We start from the raw sequence: 22,789 nt of genomic DNA on the forward strand, positions 1-22,789 counted from the left end.
GCCTCAGAAATTCCATATTGTGGGCTCTAGACCAGAAATCAACCAATCACTGGGACTGATCAATGACCTGTGTGACGGCTGTTGCAGTGCACTTGTGGGATTGTAGTTGACAGGCGGTATAGCTACAAATGTTAGACAATACTCGTAGGAGGTAAAGAAAAACAATCGACCCTTTTCATTTGTTCTGTTTCTTTGTCTCCAGATGAGATTCGATCAGTCCAGACACACCTGAGGTGTCACAGACATGAGTACACGAGTCAAAGCTTCACCTTCACACCCTTCTTCTAAGAACTCAAAGAAAAATAGAAACAGACAACAACACCTGTACATCTTCAATGCTCCAAACTCGTCAGTCTCACACAATCAAAAACTAAAGAATCCAACGTGTCACCATTAGGGATGGGAATCAAGAACCAGTTCTTGTTGAGAACCGGTTCCGTGTGTTTCAATTCCATGAATCGTTTGGCAGTTCATCTAACGATTCTCTTATTAATTCCAGCAAGCACGAATTACGTAGCTTACGCAAGTTTCTCACGTGCGGTGCAATCAGTAGTAAACAATGTCACCCACTCGATTCAAACGCTCCAGAGTTTGGCTGCATTTTACCAAAACAGACGTCAACAGGGCGACTTGCAATCATTGCAAAGTGGAGATAACAGCGTCGGGAGGGAACACGACCAACATGCAGAAACATTTGTGCACACAACATGTAATATTTTGAAATGAATGTCGTGTTTCTGACACGCTTCAGACTGGAGATGAATCTTAATCTAGCGGCAGCAACCAGGGAATCAAAGAATAGAATCGCTAAGCAGAACCGATAAAGAATCGAATCGTTAAGCAGAACCGATAAAGAATCGAATCGTTAAGCAGAATTGATAATGGAATCGGAATCGTAAAAATCTGATCAACTCCGATCCCGAACCACCACGTTGGTCTTAAGTCTGTGTTACATATATGAGTGAGAGCTCGACGACCTTAACCTCACGCCGTCGCCTTGAAATCTATTCCAATAGTTTTACTGCTCCACCTCCAGATGAAGACGCAATCAAAGGTTTCAATCAGTTCAATGACACAAGGTCAAGGTCCGTTAACTGCTGTGGACCCTGTTTACACCAGTCTGTGTGTTTTTTTTTTTAAGTAAACTGTAAAACTGAATCACCAATGTGCGATGTAGTAAAACGATAAAGCATGAGAAAGTGAGACGGCTTTTATAGGCACTGTGCAAACGATGTGAGTTTATCCGACCGCTGTAAAGCTCTGACATGTGTGATGACGTCCCGCCATCCCAGAGATACACAAACACTTGAAAAACGTGTGTGTGTGTGTGTGTGTCTTAGTACTGACTTGTAGAGCGTGAGGTCCGTCTGCAGATCTGCAGTGACTTTAGGAATGGGTGGCGGTGGGTATCTGGTGTCTTGAGGGTGGCGCGCCTCGATGGCCTCCTGGGGGCTCAGGTGAACAGTGACGGGGATGACAGGCAGGATGCTGATGTACCTGAAACATGACGGTGAATAATCAATCACAAATTAAATCCTCCGACGTGAATCTCTTTATTTATTTTGGGTTTTTCTCTCTCACCTCTTGGCTAAAGTGATGTTGTAGTAGCTGAACAGCGACGGCCAGTGCCTGAAGGAGAGCCTCCTCCAGCCCTCCTCGTCCTCCGCCCCCCAGGTGATCTGGGGCACGGCGGGTGGAGCCTGAGGGAGCGGCCCGGCCCTGGCTGACCCGTGGTGGCCCTGTGATTGGTTCTCAGGTAAGGGAGTTGGATCCGGTGGCGGGTGGATGCTGAGGGTGCTGGTGGGATCTCCTCCACGAAAGACGGGCGCTACGCCGAGGTGAGGCGGCAGACCGCCTCCTCCGGGATCTCCCAGAGGGCTTTGCTCCGACACCTGCGCGGCCAGGTAGGTGCGTATTCCAGCCGGGTCAGTGTAGACGAGGATGCCAATCCAGATCACCGTGCCGACCTGAAGCAGACGAACGATCGGTCAGAAGAGTTCATCAGAGGCCACGAAGGCCAGCGTGACTGACATTCAGTTATCTGTCCGTATCAATGAAACAATGGAAACAATGGAAACGTGTCTGTTCCTCAACATTAAAGAGGATTTTTACTCGTCTCGAAGGCTTAATGACATCAATCATAATACCACAGCACAGCATGTTTATTTAATTTATAGTTCAGTGTCACATTTCGCTACACTTTACGGGTTTTCTGTTGTGTAAATATATTTTTTGAAACAAAAAGAAAAGTGGTATTTTGGTTTGTTCACATTTTGGTTTAAGGTTGTATGAATTGTATTTTGGATTTATGAACCCTTTGTGTGGGTTTTGTGAGAGGTAACTAGTTTTTAAATTGTCAGGCTGAAACTAAAAATTTAAATAAAATAGTTACCAACGTGTTTAAAACAATACAATCTCGGTTAAAGGTGCAGTGTGTAAGATTTAGGATATTTCTTTGCATGAACAGAATACAATATTTATTTATTTGGGGGTGAAAGAATCTCGACTTTATAAAAAAAAATGCTACAGTTCCTGTTTGATACCGAGAGTTTGTGAGTAAACACTGAAACAAGGTCGAGAGGCTGAAATGAACAAAGACATTTCATTAGAGAGATTTGCAAATCGGACGAGTAACGCAAACATTTGGAGGGAGTTTAGATGCAAAGTTATAATGAGACACCCCAAATAACAGCACAGTGAGTCCAAGTGTTGGAGAAACTCTGGTAAAACCACACTCATATCTTCTCTCATGTCCAAAGTCGAGTCGTTTTTCGAAGGGTTTCGCCAAGATATCCCAAATGACCGGAAGCTGGTCGCCCTCAGTTTGTTACAAACACTCAAACAATAAGATGGCTGAAACCTGAAACACTGACGGCTTAAAAAAGTATGAGATGGAACCGATTACATATGCAAACGGGGCTACAAAGACACTTTTGTTTTTTATGCATTCTGTTTTATTTGACACGTGTAGGTATAAACTGATATGCATTCTGTTTTATTTGACACGTGTAGGTATAAACTGATGTATCAAAGCATAAAGGTGGAGAATTAAGAAATCGAATAATTACTCTCGTTCCTCTGTATATTGAAGGTTCAGCACTGTGTGCAGGTTGTTCATTTAAAAAGAGAAATCCTGTTTTGTGCCTCTGATTTTCTTCTTTTTGCAGTTTTGGAGGAGTTTAGTATGTTTTTTTATTTATCTTGGTATCATGACAGCTTCAGCTGAATACTGTCAGGCTGTGTCGTGCTTTAATTGTGTTCCCCACAGTTAACTGAGTTCACATTCTTCCACTGACTTCAAGATATGAAGACTGGGAATGTTCCCAAGGAAAAGGAGACTTCTAGATGTTGTCGGCTGCATCAGGTACATAATGCAGAGGCAACTCTCAGCAGCGTCAACTAGAAGTGGTTTAAAGAATAAATATCCTTTAATGAAGTCACTTGTTGCAGAACATTTGCATCGTCATATCAGCGGACAACCCGTCTGTTTTCATTCCAGCTCAGAAATTCACTTCATCAGACGTCACACTGCTAATCTGTGAACTTTTCCGCCCTTTAATTTGTACATCAGAATGTCTCTCTGCGGCATCTCCAAAGCCTTCACGCGTTGCTGCACAAACTTTTGTTTGTAGCTTTTTGAGCACACATTGTCCGGAGCTCGAGGGTGCGGTCGCGCCGATGTGTCACTGAACTGAACAAACATTTGAGAATGTTTCTGTCTTTGTCGCGTTAACACAATGAGAACACACAAATGGTAACACAATAGCTGCAGGCACAGGAGGCACGGAGGAAAAGTTTCTTCTTCTTACCATGATGATGCGCTGAGCGAGGCGTGTGCGCGCCAGGAAGTACACCACGCGCAGCCTCTTGGGGACCCTCAGGTTCCTGAAGGCCGGCGTCTGCAGGGTGATCGTGTGCGGAGAGGGTCGCGGCGGAGGGGGGACCTCGCGGGGACGCAGCGGGCCGGGCTTGGGCGGCGGTAGTCCCGCTTCGGCTGGCAGGCGGCGATTCAAGTCGGCCAGCTGTGTGAAGCAGGAGGGAGAATTAGTTTGCACCGACTTTGAAATGATATTTTTCAGCCACATTAATCACATATTTCACATGGATTACTTGTTTGTGTTTGTGCGTGCGCAGGCTTACGGTGTTAATGCTCCTTTAGTAGGACACTGAGCTAAACAGCAGTGAAAGGTTTCAGAGTGTGTGTGTGACAGGTAGTGAAACAGTACGAGGTTTTAGATGTGGGTAAACAGTAATCTGAAAACTATGCGGTGAGTGTGTGTGGGCCCGTGACTCTTATTTGACCTCCTGAATCAACCTCCATCTGCTCATGTGTTATCTTATCTTCCTTGTTATGTTTGAGATTACTGCATTGATTATGTGCAGACTTGAAGACAGCGCTGTAAGCTTTGAATATATCGGAGAGTGTTGATTTCATGAACTCTGCGTGTGAAAGTTCTCACCTCCATGCGTCGGATGTCGATAGATAGTACGGTGGTGAAGAAAAACATCTGCAGGAAGAAGTCAGACACGAGCCCGACGACGGCAAACAGACAGAACTCCTGCGAGGATGAGATGAGAGAGTCACGTCGTCATAGTTTCATCACATTTTCTGTCTCAGTGTGTTTTTTTAACCATGCGTTACCTGGATAGCTGGAACCAGAGTGAAATATCCAATGAGGATGATGCACAGTTCAGTAGCCATGTTCTTCATGATAGACCAGCTCTCATTACTGAGGCCTGGAGGAGAAAAGACCAGCGGCATCAGCCAGAGCAAATATATACAGATTAATCTGCAGCTGGGCTGCTGCTCTTCACGTATCAAGAACACTCTGTAACTCTCACCCTGAGCGATGCGGAGTTTGACCTCGAGGTCGACGGGGGTGGACACCACGGACTTGGTGAGGACCAAGACGTTCTCGAGGCCGATCACCACCACCAGGTAAGGAAAGATCTCCCTGTGCACAGAAAACAACGAGACTGCTGACACAGGAACCTTGGAGAACAAACTGAGAGGAATAATAGTTCCTACATCATGAGCAGAAGGTAAAGATAAGAGTCATGATCGATGACCAACTGACCTTCTCTAACCACATTCTCATCTGTTGTTCCGCGTTGGTGGAACGTCCTACCAGCTCCTACCAGATCAGGGGCGTCCCTCTCTACCTTCAAACCTCCTGAAGACCTCCAGCTCTTCAGAGAGGACCTCCTCTACAACATTACCAACACCTGGACATGATACATCCACCCCCCTCTACAGCCTTGATTCTACAAGAGCAGAACGTGCTGCTGCACAAACATCTCCTCGTCTTACTGTACTTTGATCGCTTCCCTTTTTTGCAAGTCGCTTTGGATGAATGACTAAATGTGGTTCCTGAACAATGAACTGTGCGACCATCGTGACAATTATTTACAAGACAAACAGTCACAGGAAATCCACACCAGTGATTTTAACAACGAGGGTTCTCTTCTTAAATGAATGAAGCACCTTCACGCTGATCCATCAGTGTTTGCCAGGTGTCTGCAGGGAACTCCCTCCTCTGAGAGAGATTAGTCTGAGAGTATAGATAAGCCTGTACTGTAGAAGTAAGTCTATAACTGGGTCACGGAGGAGTCAACAGCTCTGAGGGTTACATCAGACGCCCTCTGTAACACTGAAGCTCTGTGTGAGTCGACCATGACTCAGCAGGATGTGGTGTAGCTTGCATGGTTGCGTTGACCCCGATATGGATTTATGCAAACACGTAGAACGTACAAGCCCACAGCAGACTCGCGTAGATCTTGGCCAGTGGTTGGACAACAGTGTGCCGTTGTCACGCCACGATGTCTGTTTTCTAACAATCCTCAAACGATTGGACAACCGCTGAATGACTAGATCGCTTTATCTCCGCCCCCCCGGTGAAGTCCCACCCACATCCACGAGAGTGTGTGTTGTCCTCGTCTTTCCATGAATAAGATAAGAGATGATGGTAAAACTCAAACAGCCTGCTGGGGCAGTAAATATTAACATTTGAATGTCAACAGCAGAGGATGACGAGGACGGTCATGTCTAACTGTAACAGGAAGTTTTCTTTAATCTCCAGTAAATATGTCGGAGACTCATCTGTTTGTTCAGCGGTCTGGTTTGTGCTACAGTTGATCTTCATCAACACAAATAAGATGCATGTTGACATTTTCCAGAGCCTAGAGCTACTTTTACAGCTGAGGTTCATTAGTGCTGCAGCTGTTTGTCATTAACTGAAGTATTGGATACATTAAAATTAGAATAAGGGTTCATCTTCTGGATACAATGAACACCTGGACTAAATTTCATGGCAATCCGTTCAACAGTTACCTTAAACACTTCACTAAAAGACAAAAAGAAATGTCAGCAGGTCACCAAGATCCAAGGGTTTATCCTCTGAGGAACATGAATGTCCAGTCAGTGTTCAAATATTTCAGTCTGGACCGATGTGTTGGACCGAACAGACCCGACATTCATTCATCCACAGACCCGCTCTGCGCCGACGTGGGTAATAAAAGGGTTCCTGGTCTCGACAGTTGATGGTACAAGCAGCGTGAAACTTGAGTAGAACTCATTAAAAAGTAAAAACAGCCTGAACACGTTATTCCTGTTAGTCAGCTCAAGTCATTTTTTTGTCCAGTGTTAACAACTCTTTTACAATGAAAGCCTCGAGCACACAAGCTCCACGAGATGCCAAATGTTGCCGTGTCTTCATTTGGATACAGATAATTTGCACAAAGAGAGGGACGGACCTCGCTTTAGTCAAATAAATACAAACTTACTACAGGGACATTGAATATTTAAATGAAAACATGGAGGTGTAATGGAAGGAGAAGATCAAATGAACTAGTTTACATATCTACAAGCTACAAGAAGATCTTAATCCAGAGATCCAAAGATAGAGAGCGAGAGAGAAGCGTCTCTCTTTTGGGAATAAAGAGACCAAGAGGGTGTGAAAAGTCACTGAATCTAGAGAAAGTTGCCAATTTGGAGAGAGAAGTCTCTTTGGTAATCTTCCGAAAACAGCGAGATGAGCATTCTTACCCTCCATTGAGCGTCGGGGTCAGTCCAAACAGGGTGCACAGTCCCACAGACATGAGCAGAGAGCTGAGGACCGTGACCACAGCGGCCAGAGCCAGACCCCACTTAGACTTCACCATGTCGATCTTACCTGCAGGGAGGAAAAGAGTTGAGATGACATTCATCCTCAGCTGATTTATGTTGGCTTAGCTTTAATAAGGCCAAAAGAGGACAAGCATGTGCTGCCAACATGAGGCGTGCTGTCAAAATAAACATGAACTTTAACACGAGAACTGAGGATTTTGATTTCAAACATTTGGCATCTTCTTTAAAACTAATTAAAATTATGGAAGTATGTTTTACAGCAGAGGTCCGCGTCTATAGAGATACTGCAGGTCAATTTTTGTCATAATCATTGACAATTTTCACCAAAATAATGGTCCAAAGACGCATAACTCTTGGCATGAAATAACCAATAATAGTTATACATGAACCTTTTTTATCATATTGGCCAATAACCCAGTATATAAAAAAGGTAAATAGGGTGAAATAAAAGTTGAAATAAGTAAGCCAGGCTTAAAATGTGACACATTTTATAATATTAATTACATGTGGGGGGTCAGTGGGCTGAAAAAGGTTGATTTATAGCTGTTTTATAGCTATGGCATCAAAAAGAGGGAAATTATTTACATGTTATAAAATGAAAATTTGAAAAAAGAATCCAACAAAAAGTTAGAAATCAAGAATAAAATAAACTTTGTGTCCTAAAAAATAAAAACATGCAGTAAAGCTGCATTTAAAATCTATTTTTAGGTTTTTTTTTTTGGTTATTTTTGCACATTACAAACGTGAATGTTGAGTGTAAATATTTGTTGACTCGGAGCATGTGTGCATTTGTTCCATGAATTAATATTTGTACTGGCGAGTCACCGAGGGGGTTAGGGGAGTGTGTTCTTACAGCGGTGTACAATGTTCCCGTGTGAGGATTATCCCTGCAACCTTGGCACACAAACACAGACCTGCGCACTCAACAGTCTGGATCTTTCAAATATTAAAACGGGGGGAGAAATGAGATGATGGAGCAAGAGTTGGACTGACGTGTGGAGAAGTAGATGTAGGCGAAGAGGATGATGTATGTGGTGACGAGCGGGATGAGCTCGGCGATGCCGATCTCCTCTTTGAAGTGGACGTGAACCATGTGGTCGTCTCTCAGGCTGCAGTTTGCCGACGGGTGGAGCTGCTTCAGACGGGCCCGCAAGCTGCCCAGGAACCTGAACACATCACCAGCAGACACACACATCAGATACAGACTGAGTCATGGGGTGTAATTACTGTAGTGGTATGATGCAGATGAGCTGTAGTGTCCATCTCGCAGATTTAAACTTATATTTTGTACTAAAGACTAGGGTTGCAAAGGGACTTTCAATGGGAAATTAAGCCAAATCGGAGACTTTCCATGGGAATTATGGAAATTTATGGGATTTTCACTGGAAATTGGGGGTAATTAGTAAATAGCATCATGATAAGTTACCCTGAAACCCCACCAGACACGTCTCTGTGACGGTGCGGCTGTGTTTAGCCCGCCAGACAGGTCATTTACCTGGTTTATGTGCTCCTACATGTGTAAATATGCTACGTAGTTAATTTGTTTCTCTTTTGCCTGTTTGCACAGGGTATTTTATTTTGAAAATCCACCTGATTCTCTATGCCGTTTCTGTGTCTGGGTTTGAAACATTGACCAGAACCATTCGTGCCCGGTGGAATTTTAGGGGTTAGCCTCATAAATGGTCAATGAAATGATGGTAGCCATCATCGTTCCTATTAATTCCGGTAAATTCCCGTTAATTCCCATGGAAGGTTGGAATGTAACTCACCTCGCATCGTAGCTGGACAGCACTACAGTGATTGTGTACGTAACCACCCTCTTCCTGTTGTAGTGGCTGACCCCGGTGTACTTCCCAGGGACGCCGAACAGCAGGTCTAAAAAAACACACACACACACACACACACACACACACACACACACACAGTTAATGAAAACCATTTCCTGCTGCAGGACGTCGAAACACAAGATATTCATCCTCCAAATAAACAAGACCAGCGCTCATTTATTAGTCGCCACTTAAGTAGTTGAGCAGTTGTTATATTTCCTCGCTCAATAAAATCTGTTTGCACTGATGAAGAGGGAGGTGGGCGGCACTGAGGGGACCCCCCTCGCTGCCTCGTGGTGGCGCATACTTTACGATCCAGGTTCCTAAGGCGGTCCGACCGGCCGTCCATCAGCTCGATGTGAATAAGACTATCAGTCTCGCTGTATCTGGCAGCCAAGCTGTCCCTGACTGTCTCCAGAATAAAGCTTCCCACCTTTTAAATCAGCGGAGCTGGAAGGTGAAGCGGAGTGCTGCTCAGTCAGGGAGCGGGTCATTTGGTTCACTGTGTCAGTGGGTAATGTTTAAGAGAGAATTCAAGTTGCAGAGGAATGAAACGGCTTGTTCTCTCTGTCAATATGAAAGCTGCTTAGTTTTCTCATACCACTAATCCCCGGCTCACCGCCTCCCAGCAGTAACTCCTGTTGACCGAGCGGGGACACACGTCCACGCTGCATTTTAAACATCACCTCGATATGGTGACACGGTCAGAATCACTACAAATAAGCGAGTCACCATCGATCCCTCCTCCTTGTGCCTACCTCGCAGCGTGGCCGAGGTGTGCAGCCCTTTCGGCTCATGCTTCTGGATGGTCTTGAGGAGATCGGGGTCCGAGTCGAACAGCTCCCGCTGGTTCTGCCAGTAGTTGCCAGGAGAGACGAGCAGGCAGCCGTGCTCCGGCAGCACCGACTGCATCCGCCGTAACCCCGGAAACAGGTCCGTCACCTGGAGACACAGCGTCTCCAGACTGCGAATCCCGGAGCTGACAAGAGGAGAGACGAGAGGAGGAATTTTAAAGTGTTTAATAATAATTAAACATCATGGAGAAAAGATTCGAACATGATGACGCTGCACTGTAAATAAATAAAATAACGATTTGTCGTCCGTGACTTACCTGTCGGAGTGGACGTGGTTGCGGATCTCCTCCAGCAGGCTGAAGGCTCGACCCAGCGGCGACCGAAACACGTCCACCGGCACCAGGCTGCTGTCCCACGGAGACACCGCCGCCTTCACCAACACCTGCTGGATGTAGGCGACCGGAGGACCACGGTACTACAGGACACACACACACACACACATTGAGAAGTGTTTGTGTAGTGAAGACAGTGAACGTCTTCTGTGGTTTGAATTAAAACTACGACTGCTTTGTGTATCATTCATGAGTCTGAGAACCAGTTGAAATATTTCACAGCGAGGAGACGTCGCTTAAGTTTTTAGGAAGTCACGTCGTATGCTGAATATTCTGGCAGGTGTGTAAATGTGTGTGTGTGCTTTCTCTTCTCATACCCAGTCGGGCCGTTCTCCGAGGTCTCCTTGAGGCTCATGGGAAGGGACGCTGTAGTCTCGCACCCCTGTGGTGAACTCCACAGGACCCGTCCCAGGCAGGGGGAGCCTCAATAACGGATAGCTGGGAGGAAGAGGAGGAGGAGGAGGAGGAGGAGGTGGTGTTAACAGGGTACATAATAGATATGAAGTGTGAGAGTGACTGAAGCTCTTGAAGAGTTTCATTATTTCAACAATTCTGGCTGCAGTTAAGGACGGTTTCCTCCATCACAGGTCACCAAAGTTTAAATATCTGCCTGACTAAAATGCTATTAGTTTGTTTATTAATTAACCAATTAACAAACCAACAAATAAACGTGCTTTCAAACTAAGACGGAGGTGGACAGGTAGAAGTAGTACAACGTGTGTGTGTGTGTTCATTGTGCAACACTTCAGGGAACATTATTTACATCATCTCTCTCCTGGAATTGGGCGGGTCCTTATGAAACAAGTTCCCTTTGAGCGTCTGTGTGTGTGTGTGTCTGTGTGTGTGTGTGTGTGTGTGTGTGTGTGTGTCAGATTCATTTTGAAATAGTGTTGAGTAACCGTGACACAACGCTAACAGACTGAGATTTTTTTCAACACATAATGAAGACTTGCATCAGATTTACAGTTCTGCTGGAGATCTGTGTGTGTGTGTGTTTATTTCTGACTGATCACACACACACACACACACACACACACACACACACACACACACACACACGCCATGGGACTAACACAAACACAGCTAACTGCAGCTAATTTAAGAGCCACGATCACGGAGAGACGACGTGTTTACCCCTCGAGGATCGAGTCAAAGCCAGAGACGTTAACACAAGATCTTAAAACCAAGTTACACCGAGCGTCAGTTACTCAATCTGACAACCGACTGTTTATATAATGACACATCCAAGAGGAGTGCTGCAGATCAGTACCTCTTTCATACAGTATGACAGGTGGGGTTGCACATTTCTGGAAACTTTCCATATGGAAATATTTCAAATCAGAAACTCCTCCTCATGGGAATTAACTTTAAATTGTGGGTAATTGTCATATCCAAACAGATTTATTTGTAAGTAGAACTTTATCAAGTTTGAATTATTTTTATACAATATTGTGAAGTCCACAAGCTCAAATGTGTGTCTTCAATAGTCTGTGTGCTCTGGTCCAGGTACAGAAATCACCTGTGCAGGTAGGGGGGCGTGGCCTCAATAAAGACTGAGAAATAGATCCTCATGTACCTGCATGAAATCTGGTTGTTTTAGTCAAGATTATGTTAAAATATATTGTTAACGTTATTGTTACTTTCAATCTTTTTAAATTTCTGTGAATTCCCATAATTCCCATGGTAAGTTTCCAACTTTAACCTGTGTTGGACCCAGTCTGCTCTTCACATATAACCCAGAGAGTCATTGTTGTCGACATGAAAGACGTTTTCTCTGCCCGCAGGAAAATCTTTGAGGCTTCGTGAAAAAATAACTTCAGTGGCTGAAGTACAATGAGCGGACTGTGGGAGAGTTTTTGATTTTCTTTTTTGGCTTCAGTTCAGAAGTTAAGACAGTTATCTCTATTATTATTTATTTCTTGGGTTCGAGCAGCATCTACTCGTCCTTTTTTCTTGTGTTATAAATCGAAGCTACTGGCAATAAATAACACATCTGGTTTTATGTACGAGCTGAACGGCAGAGAGCGACGGCGGTGACAGAGCCGGTAAAAGTTATTTTGTAATTGTTCAATAGCACAAACACACCCACACAATCTTGCAACAATTCACAGCCACACCTGATTTGGTCTAAATTTCGATCACGTGAGTGTGAACGTACGACGACATTATGAGACAATGTATTATGTAACTGACGGGGCCTGACGCTGAGAGGAAGGTGATAAAGCTGCTGAGTCACTCGTCTTAATCAGCTTCCACGAGGACACTTAGTACAAATATTACTTCCCATTATCAGAAATCTGCTCGTCAGTTGGACAGAAACCTTCTTCACTCTCTGTCGTCTCTCCCTCGCTCACCTCCCCCGACTCCCCGAGGTCACTGTACCTCCACAAAGGCTTCTTTTGTGCGGAGCCGGCCCCCCTCCTGACAGGCAGATGGAGGGACAGGCCTCCCATTCTCACAGGGCCATTTTCTCACAGCCCTGTGCTCGAGTTCTGCCTTTAAGCTCTTTTCTTTCACTTCGCCCCGGGTGGTGGTCAGTCGTCCGTTTGGTCGGCACCCCCTGCTGTAAGGTGTGTGTCTCAGAGATACTTTTACAGGCCTTTACCGGTGAATCCAGGCCAAACTCTGACCCGTGTCCTCTACTTTGATATGTGCGTTTGTTAAGTGAATGTTGGTGTCGGCGGGTGGGCTTGTTATGTGTGTGCAGATGGCCAGTTCAGATGAGCTGAGTCAGCCACTTGTCTCCTCTGTATTCAGTCTGTCCATGCTGGATGACAAAATTGCTTCTGTCATGCTTTAATGGAGCCAGAACTAAAAAGCAGGCAGTCATACATCCATCCCAGCGCCGGGCCCTGCTGTCAGTGTCCAACAAAGACTAAATCTATCTATGGAGAATCACGTACCTGCTGGCTATAGCCATGAAAAATGTCTCTGTAAAGCTGTAGTCAGCTTCGAGTCACAGCAGTGACACTAAGGTTCAGGGTTTTGCAAGAACTACGACTAGAATGCATCATTTACAATTCCTTTTTGACCTAAATTCAACTGAACACAACCCAAAAGATGAGATATTTAACGTTCAAACTGATAAACTTGATCGTTTTTGTGGAAATATTCACTCATTCTGAATTTGATGTAGCAACACGGTCCAATAAAGTTGTGACAGAATGAAGAAAAGACTCACGGGTCTCACCCAGGGGTAGGTTTTTGGATTTCACCGTCAAAAGAGAGGCATGGCCCAAAACCAAACAATGAATGTCCGTGACCTTCAACACCTCTGGCAGCACAGGCTGCATTTCAAAAGTTATGTTTGGACATGATGAACTTGTGAAGAGGAGAAGAACCATCCAGATTGATACCAGAGAAACATCTGTGAAGGCACCACTGACGCTGAAAGGTACAAACAGGTGTTGGAGCAGCATGTTACCCAACGGACGACGCCTTTTTTAAAGGGACGTCCCTGATTATTCCAGCAACACAACGCCAAGAAAGAATCTCCACGTTACAACAGCATGTTTGTAGACCGACCTGTCAGTCCAGTGCAGACCTTCAGCAACTTTCTCAACAATTAGTGTTTTAAAAACTCTATCGTTTAAAGGAAAGGTGAGGTCACATGATCCCGTCACAACTGGACAGTGTTCCAACAAACAATAAAGTTTATTACTTTGGACGTTACGTATCTTTTCCTTTTCTTTTTTTTTTTGGAATCTGGGTCGTAGTTCAAACAAACGTGTTAAACCACGTTGTAAATCAAAGGTTTTTACAGCTGCTCCAAATGGACACATTCAAAGGTGAGGTAAAAAGTAGGGATGTGTACCAATTATAGATTAATCAATTACTAATCTGATGACGTGATTGATTCTTTTTTTACTCTCTATTCAATCTTCAAGAACTTCCCTGAACGTTAAATGCTGGATGGCAAAGAATTTTGACCATAACCTCAAGTAAAATTTAAAAGCCTCCGACTTTGCTTCGTGGTTTTTGTCACATTTCAAAATCTGTTGTTGGTTTCCTCCAACAGCTTCCTATTTTATCACTTTGATTCAGATTTATCGGTTGTTTTAGCTGTATTACATGATCAATTATTGCCTCTTATATTATTCTTTTAAATTAAGTCTCCTGCTGTCACATTTCACTGTGCTCTACAACTAACAGTAACTTTATGCATATTTTTCACGGTGAAAAACCGTCAAACCATGACAGTAACAGGCCGTAAAATATGGCATTAAATATTTTACTGTACAATTAACAGTCTCTAAGATAAAATACTTTTATATTTACCTTGAAATGCCGTATAAATAAAGATTGTGAAATATTTTCCGGTCTTTTACTGTCACGGTTTGGCAGTTTTTCACCGTGAAATCAACAGTACAAGCAGTACAGCATATGTCTCTCCTGGAAGGCATTCAGAGTATTTGTACACAGGAAATGGGACAGAAAGAGCGTGAAAGAAATGTTCAAACGCTGCTTACTTCCTCATCTGTCAGATGTCCGATTGTCGGTTTCAGAAAGTTCAGTTCAGACATTGCAAAGCGTGAGAGGAAGCCACTCAACCATCACAGAAGTTTTGATGGAGTATTATCCCCTCCTGACTGTAGCAGATAGTTTCTAGTAGTTACAGTGTAATAGTGTAATGTATTTTCTAGCAGTCAAACAAACTGAACTTCAGAAACATAAAATCCCAGACAGGACACCTACCAGCAGGTGAGGATGCTGGCGGAGGTGAATAGGATGATGGGTACTGGGTAGGAGGCGCACAGCAGCCCGTGGCGGTAGAAGGCCGCCGAGATCTTCTCTCTTAGCTGCTCGCGCAGCGTCATCCTGGCGGGCGGGGTCAACTCCCGGCCATTGGGAAGCACTGCGCGGCCGAGGACTGTGCGCCGCGGGGCATCCAGGGACCTGGAGTCAGGAGCCAGAGAGATGACAGTTTAATAGATCATATAAAAACTCTTTCACATCGTAGAGGCTATACACTTAGACGCAGTCTATACAAATGACTGTTTGGTTTCCACACAACCACGTTCATTCATCAGTTATACTAAAAGCACGCTTGTACCACTAGTCCATGGTGGTTCTCTGCCAGAAAAAGTCCAAGTATCTCAGGGTCTTGTTGAGCGCAAGATGGACCGACGGATAGGTGCAGCGTCAGCAGTAGGTACGGACACTGTACTGGACCGTTGTAAGGAAACAGGAGCTGAGCCCTGGTCAATCTGGTCTATCTAGCTACCAACCTTCACCGGTCCATGTCATGAGCTTTGAGTTAGTGACCAAAAAGATTGAGATTGCAGATACAAGCATCCGAAATGGGTTCAGCCTCAGGAAAAGATTGAGGAGCTTAAGGGGTAGTGCTGCTACTCCTTCCTTTGGAGGCGTTCCTGGCACGTCCAACTGGGAGGGGAACCCGGGGCAGACCCAGAACCTGCTGGATGGACTACATAGCCCATGTAGCCTGGGAACACCTCAGGATCCCCCCAGAAGGAGCTGGAGGAGCCCTGTTAAACTACAACGAAGGAAATGGATGGATGGATGGCGAACTTTTACCAACAAGAGAAAATCTATCTATGTATCTATTAAAATTTAATTTCTTAGTCCAACTTGTACTGATAATCAACTGAATTAATATTTATGCTCCTACTATCAGGTTGTCTTTGGCAGAAGACCACCTCCTCAAATGTGAAGATTTGTTTCTTTTCTTTGACATAACTAATAGATGATTGAGTATCTTTAGATTTTTTGGGCTGTTGGTCAAACAAAACAAGTTATCTGTACTTGTCAAATCTGAGGAATTAATGCGGATTTTATTATAGTGTAGTCTACTATTAAAATAATAAAGGTTTGTGCACTTTGACAAAGATACATGTGATCTCTGACTGCTTCCAGAAAGCCAAGAGTTAATGAATACATATGTGATCACAGCTGTCGCCTCAGGGTATATTTTTGTAAATATTATCTTGCATCCTGTCAGGAAAACCCTGGTAGACAGACCGGTCTTATAGGGAAGCTCTGTCCTGAACATCTAATTAGTTACATGCTCCATGTGTTGGCACATGCTGCTGACTACAGGCATGGTGTGTTTTTCCTTCAGAGCAGCTCGCACAGGGGTCACATGCTGCACAGCACTGAAACACACAGCTCATTCAACAGCAGAAAAGGTGTGGACACATTCCCACCAGTAGTTAACACGTGGCCGAGCAGCTACACGGACGCAAACAGATGTTGCTCGAGTGTCATCGATCATTCCTGAGGGGAAAATAACCACCGGGTTCACCGTTAAGGGTCTCTTGTTGTTGAACAACCAGTAAATTCTACATCCATTAATGGAGGTCCTTTTTACTGCTGCCCCAACTGTAGCTGCTTTTGGACCACCGGGAAGAAGAGGAGGTTGTCGTGCCAGAACAGGAGCTGGGCGAGCTGGCAATGTAACCAGGCTCAGCAGCCTCAATGGAGGAAAAGTGAGCAAAGAGGACGCTGATGGAGGAAGCTAAGAAGAGAAAAGGAGAGAGTGAGCGAACAAGAAGCCGCCGGACAAGAGTAAATGTGGGACTGACTTTTAGTGGTTGGTGAGAGCTTGGTGAAATAAAAGGCTGAAAGACAGACGCCGAGCTGGGCTGACTGCTGCTGGACTAGTCAGTGATATTAGCTGCTGCTGGGTCTGATGGTTAGGGATGGGAATCGAGAACCGGTTCTTGTTGAGAACCGGTTCCGTGTGTTTCAATTCCATGGAATCGTTTGGCAGTTTATCTAACGATTCTCTTATCGATTCCAGAAAGCACGAATTACGTCACGTAACTTACGGAAGTTTCTCACGTGCAGTGCATTCAGTAGTAAATAATGTCACCCACTCGGTTCAAACGCTCCAAAGTTTGGCTGCATTTCACCAAAACAGACGGCAACAGCTCGACTTGCAATCATTGCAAAGTGGAGATAACAGCGTCGGGAGGGAACACGACGAATGTGCAGAAACATTTGCGCACACAACATGCAATATTTTGAAATGAATGTCGTGTTTTTGACACGCTTCGGACTGGAGATGAATCTCAACCTAGCAGCAGCAGCAGCAGCCAGGCTATGACCAGCTCTGTGGTTACTACGGAAGGTAGTTACACATCGTTACTATTATCCAGGCTGTGGGCCTCTTTTGACGTCGCTGTTGGTTTTGTAAGGTCGTGATACTTCTAACTAAACAAAGTCGATGCTGATCAAACTGTTTGTTCTCCTTTTTTTCCCAAATGAGAATCGATAAAGAATCGAATCGTTAAGCAGAATCAACAATGGAATCAAAATCGTAAAAATCTGATCAATTCCCATCCCTACCTTGCTTGACGTTTGGACGTAATGTAATCAAAACAAATACTTGAGTACAGCTGACCATATTTACCACAGTGGGATTACACCATGGGAACCATCTCATGTCATTCATTTCTAAAGCTCCACTGTTAAAGCCTCTTAAACCACCTCACATCTTCTCTCATGTAAATCTACAGTACACCTTCCAGTATCTACTTAACCTCAGACATGCCCCGTTAATGAAGCATGTAACGCTGGCAGCTCCCGTTTCAGCCACTGTGCACCTTTTAAAAACGAATGAACTGCAAACTGCTCTCGAACTAATCCAACATTCCTCTCTGAGATTTTAAATGATTATCCGATTTATTTTGTGATTCTGAAAACCATTATTTATTATTAATTCCTTGTTTATTGTGTGGTTGTTTCTGTTTGCCGATTGTGTTTTGCGTTCTCGGGTCTTTGTTGGAAATGAAATCTTAATCTGATTAAGTAATGAGACAGATGAAATCAAGATTAAATGAAATGACAGCAGGTGGTCCGCCCACTCGAAGCCAGGAGCTGGAGAACACGAACGCTATAAGAACAGTATCCACGAGAATATTTCTGACTCACAGAATCACGTATAAAATAATTTAAATTAGTTAGAAAATTAACGTTGATAACAAAAACTATTAAAAAGGTACAGTGTGTAAGATTTGGCAGTATCTGGTAGTAAACTAGCAAAGTATTACTTAAGTAATAAAAACATAAGGTGACTGTATAATACTGAAAACACAGTTAAGCATGTTATATTATTCTATTTCTGACAAAAGATTGCCCCAAAACTGAGACACCGAACCTTTAATCAAATATTCTTAAATATTTACATTAATTAAACATTTTATTTTCTTCTGTGATAGTCAATGAACTTGAAAAAAGCAATTTCAAGACGTCACCTCAGGGACTTTTTCACCATTTTTATAGAATTTAAGAAAATACACTTCAGATTAAAGAAAATAAAAGTTAGTTTAAGGCCTAAAATGTTAGAAAAACCTCTTAAAATATGTAAAACTTAAATTAGAATTTGCATAATTATGTAAAACTACTGTACTACGGTGTGACAGCTTCAGCCGTCTGAACACTGATTATGAAGATCAACGAGATCCAGAACAGAATATGAAATCTTTGTCTTGTGGGTGGTTCGCCTGACTTCAAACAAAAACCAACTCAATCTCAGCTCTCGTCTGCGTGTTTGCTCAGCAGTCAGATTCAGCGCTGCCTATCAGGGTTTGCAGCTACACACTCCTCTCTGGCACAGATACTGCAGCTGATCTGTACAGTATCTCATCTTGTTATTTGTCAAACACAAAGTGAGACCGCCGTACCTGCTGACGGGACACCAGGTTATCTCTCTGGCTCGTGGCTGCTTGTGTGCCCTGAAAGCGGCGGCGCTGGGCTTTTTAAGCTTAAGCGGTGCCTTGTGGTTGACATAGTGCTCCCCTCTTGATTCAGGCAGAGTGTGCGATTGCTTGGCTCGTCCCCCGGGGAGCAACGGAAACATTCCCTGGGAGGAATTCGCCTCAGGAGTGAGTCTCTTGATGTGCTGTTATAAATACCCTATACAGTAAAAACAGCCACGTCCTGGCAAGCTTGCACAATGGCTCCTGCAGAGGTTAGAGAGGGCTTTGAAGTGAAGCCGTTCCTGCAGGAAAGTCGACCCTCGGCCAGGTTCTGGCCCCGCACGCCGTCTTGCAAGGGAAAACTCTCAACGAATGCCTCCATCTCTCAGCTATGGGTCCGGTTCGCTGCGTGCCGTGGTGTTATGCAGGGTGTAGCAGCGAGGCCTGATTTGGCAAAGGCTCAGCAGCATCTCCGTCAGTGAACTAATCCGGGATTGAGCCGATCGGAAACTCAACGAGCAGGGCTCAGGGCCTGTGGCCACCTCCCCTCCACCACCCTCCTCCTCTGTTCACAGCCTGCGGGCGGCCTGTCCTGTATGTTGCAGCACGTCAACAGCACATTCACATGTCAGGAGCATGAAGAGGAAAAGTAGCAAAGAAGCAAAAGTGGAAAACAAACACGTGCCACTGATCTGAGCGCTTTGGCAGGTAACCAGCAACTCTTTAGAAATCCTACTCCCGTCTGACCGTCTGGTGTTTGTTGGGACACACCAACTTAAATCCAACAAATAAATCCAGCGTGAAAAATCTGCCGTGCTTTCGCTCATACATGCAAGGCAACTAACGATCTAACAAAGAGAGGTCTATGTGCCTCGCTCCCACGTGAGAAACCAGCAAACAAAAACACAGCTACAGACATGACACACACACACACACAGCTTCACATTACAAAGCACAAATTAAGTTAGGGAGATCATCGCAGGTCTCTGCAGCTTCATTAGGAGGCTTGCAGATTAAGGCTGATTTGTAAAGCTGCATGTGGACGACAACTAAACTGTGAGCAAAACGGTGCATCGAGTTTCACACCAGAAATTCTGGTTATATCCCAAACCAAAGACACTCTGGGGACAGACATTTGACGCTCTTCAAGAGGGTTTCCAACAGAATGAATGTGAGGGAAACACCTTTAAAACATCGAAGTGTGTCAGATGGCTGAAAACAACCACACACTACATATCACACATGGATCCAGAAGGTCCGGGGCCTCCGTCAGATTCATTAAGGCTCCAAAAATCCATCTTTACTGAGCGGCGAAGTCCCGTCAAGACTTTATTAATACAATTAGATTTAACAGACGTAAGCAGTGTTTGTTTCTATGCAACGTCACAGTACGGAGCCGACAATTATGATCTGGGATCAGTTACTCATTCTGGTTCGAACCACGGCTGGGGCCGTCCAAAAACATTATTATTTTTTGATTAAGTTAAATTATAGTTATTTACTTCACATTCCTGAACAGAAGAATTCATTGTAGTGATTGTATGTTTATGCTTGATTTGGGTATAAAAAGGTGAATTCAGTTTGAAACTTGAGAGCTCACTGAACAAAGAGTCCACATTAAAGCACTTCATGATCTATTAAACTTGTTAAGCAGTGTATATTTAATTTAATATGTTTCATTTGGAGTTGTTTTTATGTTTCTGTCCTTTCTGCTTTGAACTTTGAACTATAATGTGGATGGACGTCGTCGACACAAACGTACATGCTATACTTCAGTAAGTTAAACATCACGAGTTGTTGGAGAGCAGCTTACCTCTTTTCAACGCTGCATAAAATGCCCATCTTGAAGGCATCTCCCGGGTTTATAGACTCCATCATGCAATGCATTTAAACGCCTTTTTAAAGAATAATTCAAAAATCTAAACCAATATCCACAAAGATGCCGTGTCCCCGTAACAAAACTGCGTCGCCGTTTGCTCCCATAGTTGCATAATGTGGAAGCATGCTCCTCTGACTGCACGGACTCCCATTAGTCCTGCTGTAAATGTACAGATACGCTTTACAACCAGAGCTGTTGACAAAAGAGGGAAACGTCCCGTCAATCAGTAACCATAATGTAATGATGAACGATGTGTAACAGGCGGCCTGTTTCCTCCCACAAGGTTTGCTTTGTTTCTGGGGGAGGAAGACGAAGAAATAAATAACTTTATCCGTCAGTTCTCATGTGTGCACCTTTAACAGATGATCACACGTGAAACAAGGCGTTACAACGCCAACCGCATCAGCCCAAATGGTGAAATAACTATCACAAGACAGCAGGGAGGACGAGGACGATGATGTTAGGGGCTGATGCAAGCCTGTCGCAACATCACGGAAGAAAACAAGGAGCTCTAACTTTAGCAAGGTGTGCACGGTGTGCTGCACCCTCAGCCAGGGCTCCTTTGGGTGCTGTAGTTAGAGCTCCTTTGGGTGCTGAAGTTAGAGCTCTTTTGGGTGCTGAAGTTAGAGCTCCTTTGGGTGCTGAAGTTAGAGCTTCTTTAGATACTGCAGTTAGAGCTCCTTTGGGTTTGACATGAACCTGAACTTGTTCATGCAAATAAATCTCCTGCAACACGTCTACTATATATTCAAATATCAGAACATACGCATGTTTATTTACTGTCCTGTTCTATAATTGAACCTGCTGCTCTCAGGTGTCACCTGCTCAGGTAACTACAGTAACAGCTAAACAGCTAGTTATCCTGCAGGTATATATAAAAACACTAATTTTAAGACTCTGTGGATTAAACATTAAAATGTGAATAAATAAATAAACTGTAATTAGCTTAGCTTAGCTTAGCTGGCTAACACTCCTTGTTCCCGCATAAATCTCCCAAATTAAAAGATCTAAATAAATTAACGCAGCTCAGTGTTGTGTTCTTACCTCCATCACCGCAGGTAAAACATTTTAAATGTATGTTTACTCCGAGTTCTTGCAGCTTTCACACACCTGAGATTAGCACCGAGCTAACACCTAGCTCTGTTAGCTCTCTTAAAGTCAGCGCAGAGCTGGATTAAAGTATTTAATTAGACACGAGCTGTTGTCAGTGGCAACACTTAATTAACAAGGCTGTCGGTGAGAAACTACGAAGAGTAGTTTGTAGTCAAACTGGAAGAAAATAAAACTACAAAACTAGCCTCGTTAGCTTCCTTAGCACGGTGACGGTGTTGCATCATACTTTTCTCGGCTCGTGTTTAAATTTAGCGGCTTGAAACTGACCCCAGACATTTTATAACAACACTCAGCAGCTCACACTGTGTCATTACACCACCCAGCAGCTCCACATGCTGCTCCACCGACACCAACCACCGACGGCTAACGGAGCTAACTCTCGGCTAAATGCTAACAGTTGTTTGTAGCTCACTCGCCTGGACAAACTTCACACAGGTCGGTCCCTCCTCCACGCGAAGATGTAGCCGGTGCTGCGGTGCTCCTCCCGGGGTAAAGAGACCGGCAACCACCGTGTTATTCCTTTGGTACGGGGAGGCTAACGTGTGTGTGTGTGTGTGAGAGCCTCCAATGTGATGCTGAACATGCAGAAGCTACAGCAGGTTGTCAGATCCACAGAGAGACCTCTCCACTCCGACCTCTCACCCTGCAGCGTGCAGCGCGAGCACAGGGCGACCCCTAGTGTCCACACCCACACACACACACACACACACACACACACACACACACTGCAAGGTAGCTGCTGAGCTGCCCTTGAGCAAGGCATCAACCCCCTGCACAACTGCTCATGCAAATGTGGAGAGAGAGATGGTAGAGTGATGGGCAACCCCCCGCACAACCGGTTGCCCATCACTTTACCATCTCTTCCTCCAGCGGTTGTGCAACCCCCTGCACAGCTGCTCGCAGAGCGGTTGCCCATCACTCTACCTTCTCTGTTGCTCGCAGAGCAGTTGCCCATCACTCTACCTTCTCTGTTGCTCGTAGAGCGGTTGTGTGTGG

General features: G+C 44.5%; 1 protein-coding gene across 3 annotated transcripts in view; it reads right to left on the reverse strand.

The window, feature by feature from the left end:
• The window catches only part of scap (SREBF chaperone), a 31,839-nt gene extending 9,409 nt beyond the window's left edge, over positions 1–22,430 (reverse strand). The window contains exons 1-14 of one of the 3 annotated variants that reach the window (XM_027286779.1): positions 22,210–22,430; positions 14,834–15,034; positions 10,456–10,576; positions 10,064–10,221; positions 9,711–9,931; positions 8,896–9,001; positions 8,120–8,292; positions 7,046–7,172; positions 4,843–4,955; positions 4,643–4,737; positions 4,461–4,559; positions 3,810–4,022; positions 1,582–1,967; positions 1,348–1,497 (exon numbers count right to left, since the gene is read on the reverse strand). In XM_027286779.1, the coding sequence (XP_027142580.1) occupies positions 1,348–1,497; positions 1,582–1,967; positions 3,810–4,022; positions 4,461–4,559; positions 4,643–4,737; positions 4,843–4,955; positions 7,046–7,172; positions 8,120–8,292; positions 8,896–9,001; positions 9,711–9,931; positions 10,064–10,221; positions 10,456–10,576; positions 14,834–14,955 (2,084 nt within the window). In that variant the 5' untranslated portion in view covers positions 14,956–15,034; positions 22,210–22,430. Of the gene's footprint in view, positions 1–1,347; positions 1,498–1,581; positions 1,968–3,809; positions 4,023–4,460; positions 4,560–4,642; positions 4,738–4,842; positions 4,956–7,045; positions 7,173–8,119; positions 8,293–8,895; positions 9,002–9,710; positions 9,932–10,063; positions 10,222–10,455; positions 10,577–14,833; positions 15,035–18,786; positions 19,370–22,209 lie in introns of those variants that run through there. The other 2 variants (XM_027286777.1, XM_027286778.1) reach the window with 2 other exon arrangements.
• Between the last annotated feature and the right edge of the window lie 359 nt (positions 22,431–22,789).

This window comes from Larimichthys crocea, chromosome XIII (assembly GCF_000972845.2).
Source record: "Larimichthys crocea isolate SSNF chromosome XIII, L_crocea_2.0, whole genome shotgun sequence".
Taxonomy (NCBI): Eukaryota; Metazoa; Chordata; class Actinopteri; family Sciaenidae; genus Larimichthys; species Larimichthys crocea.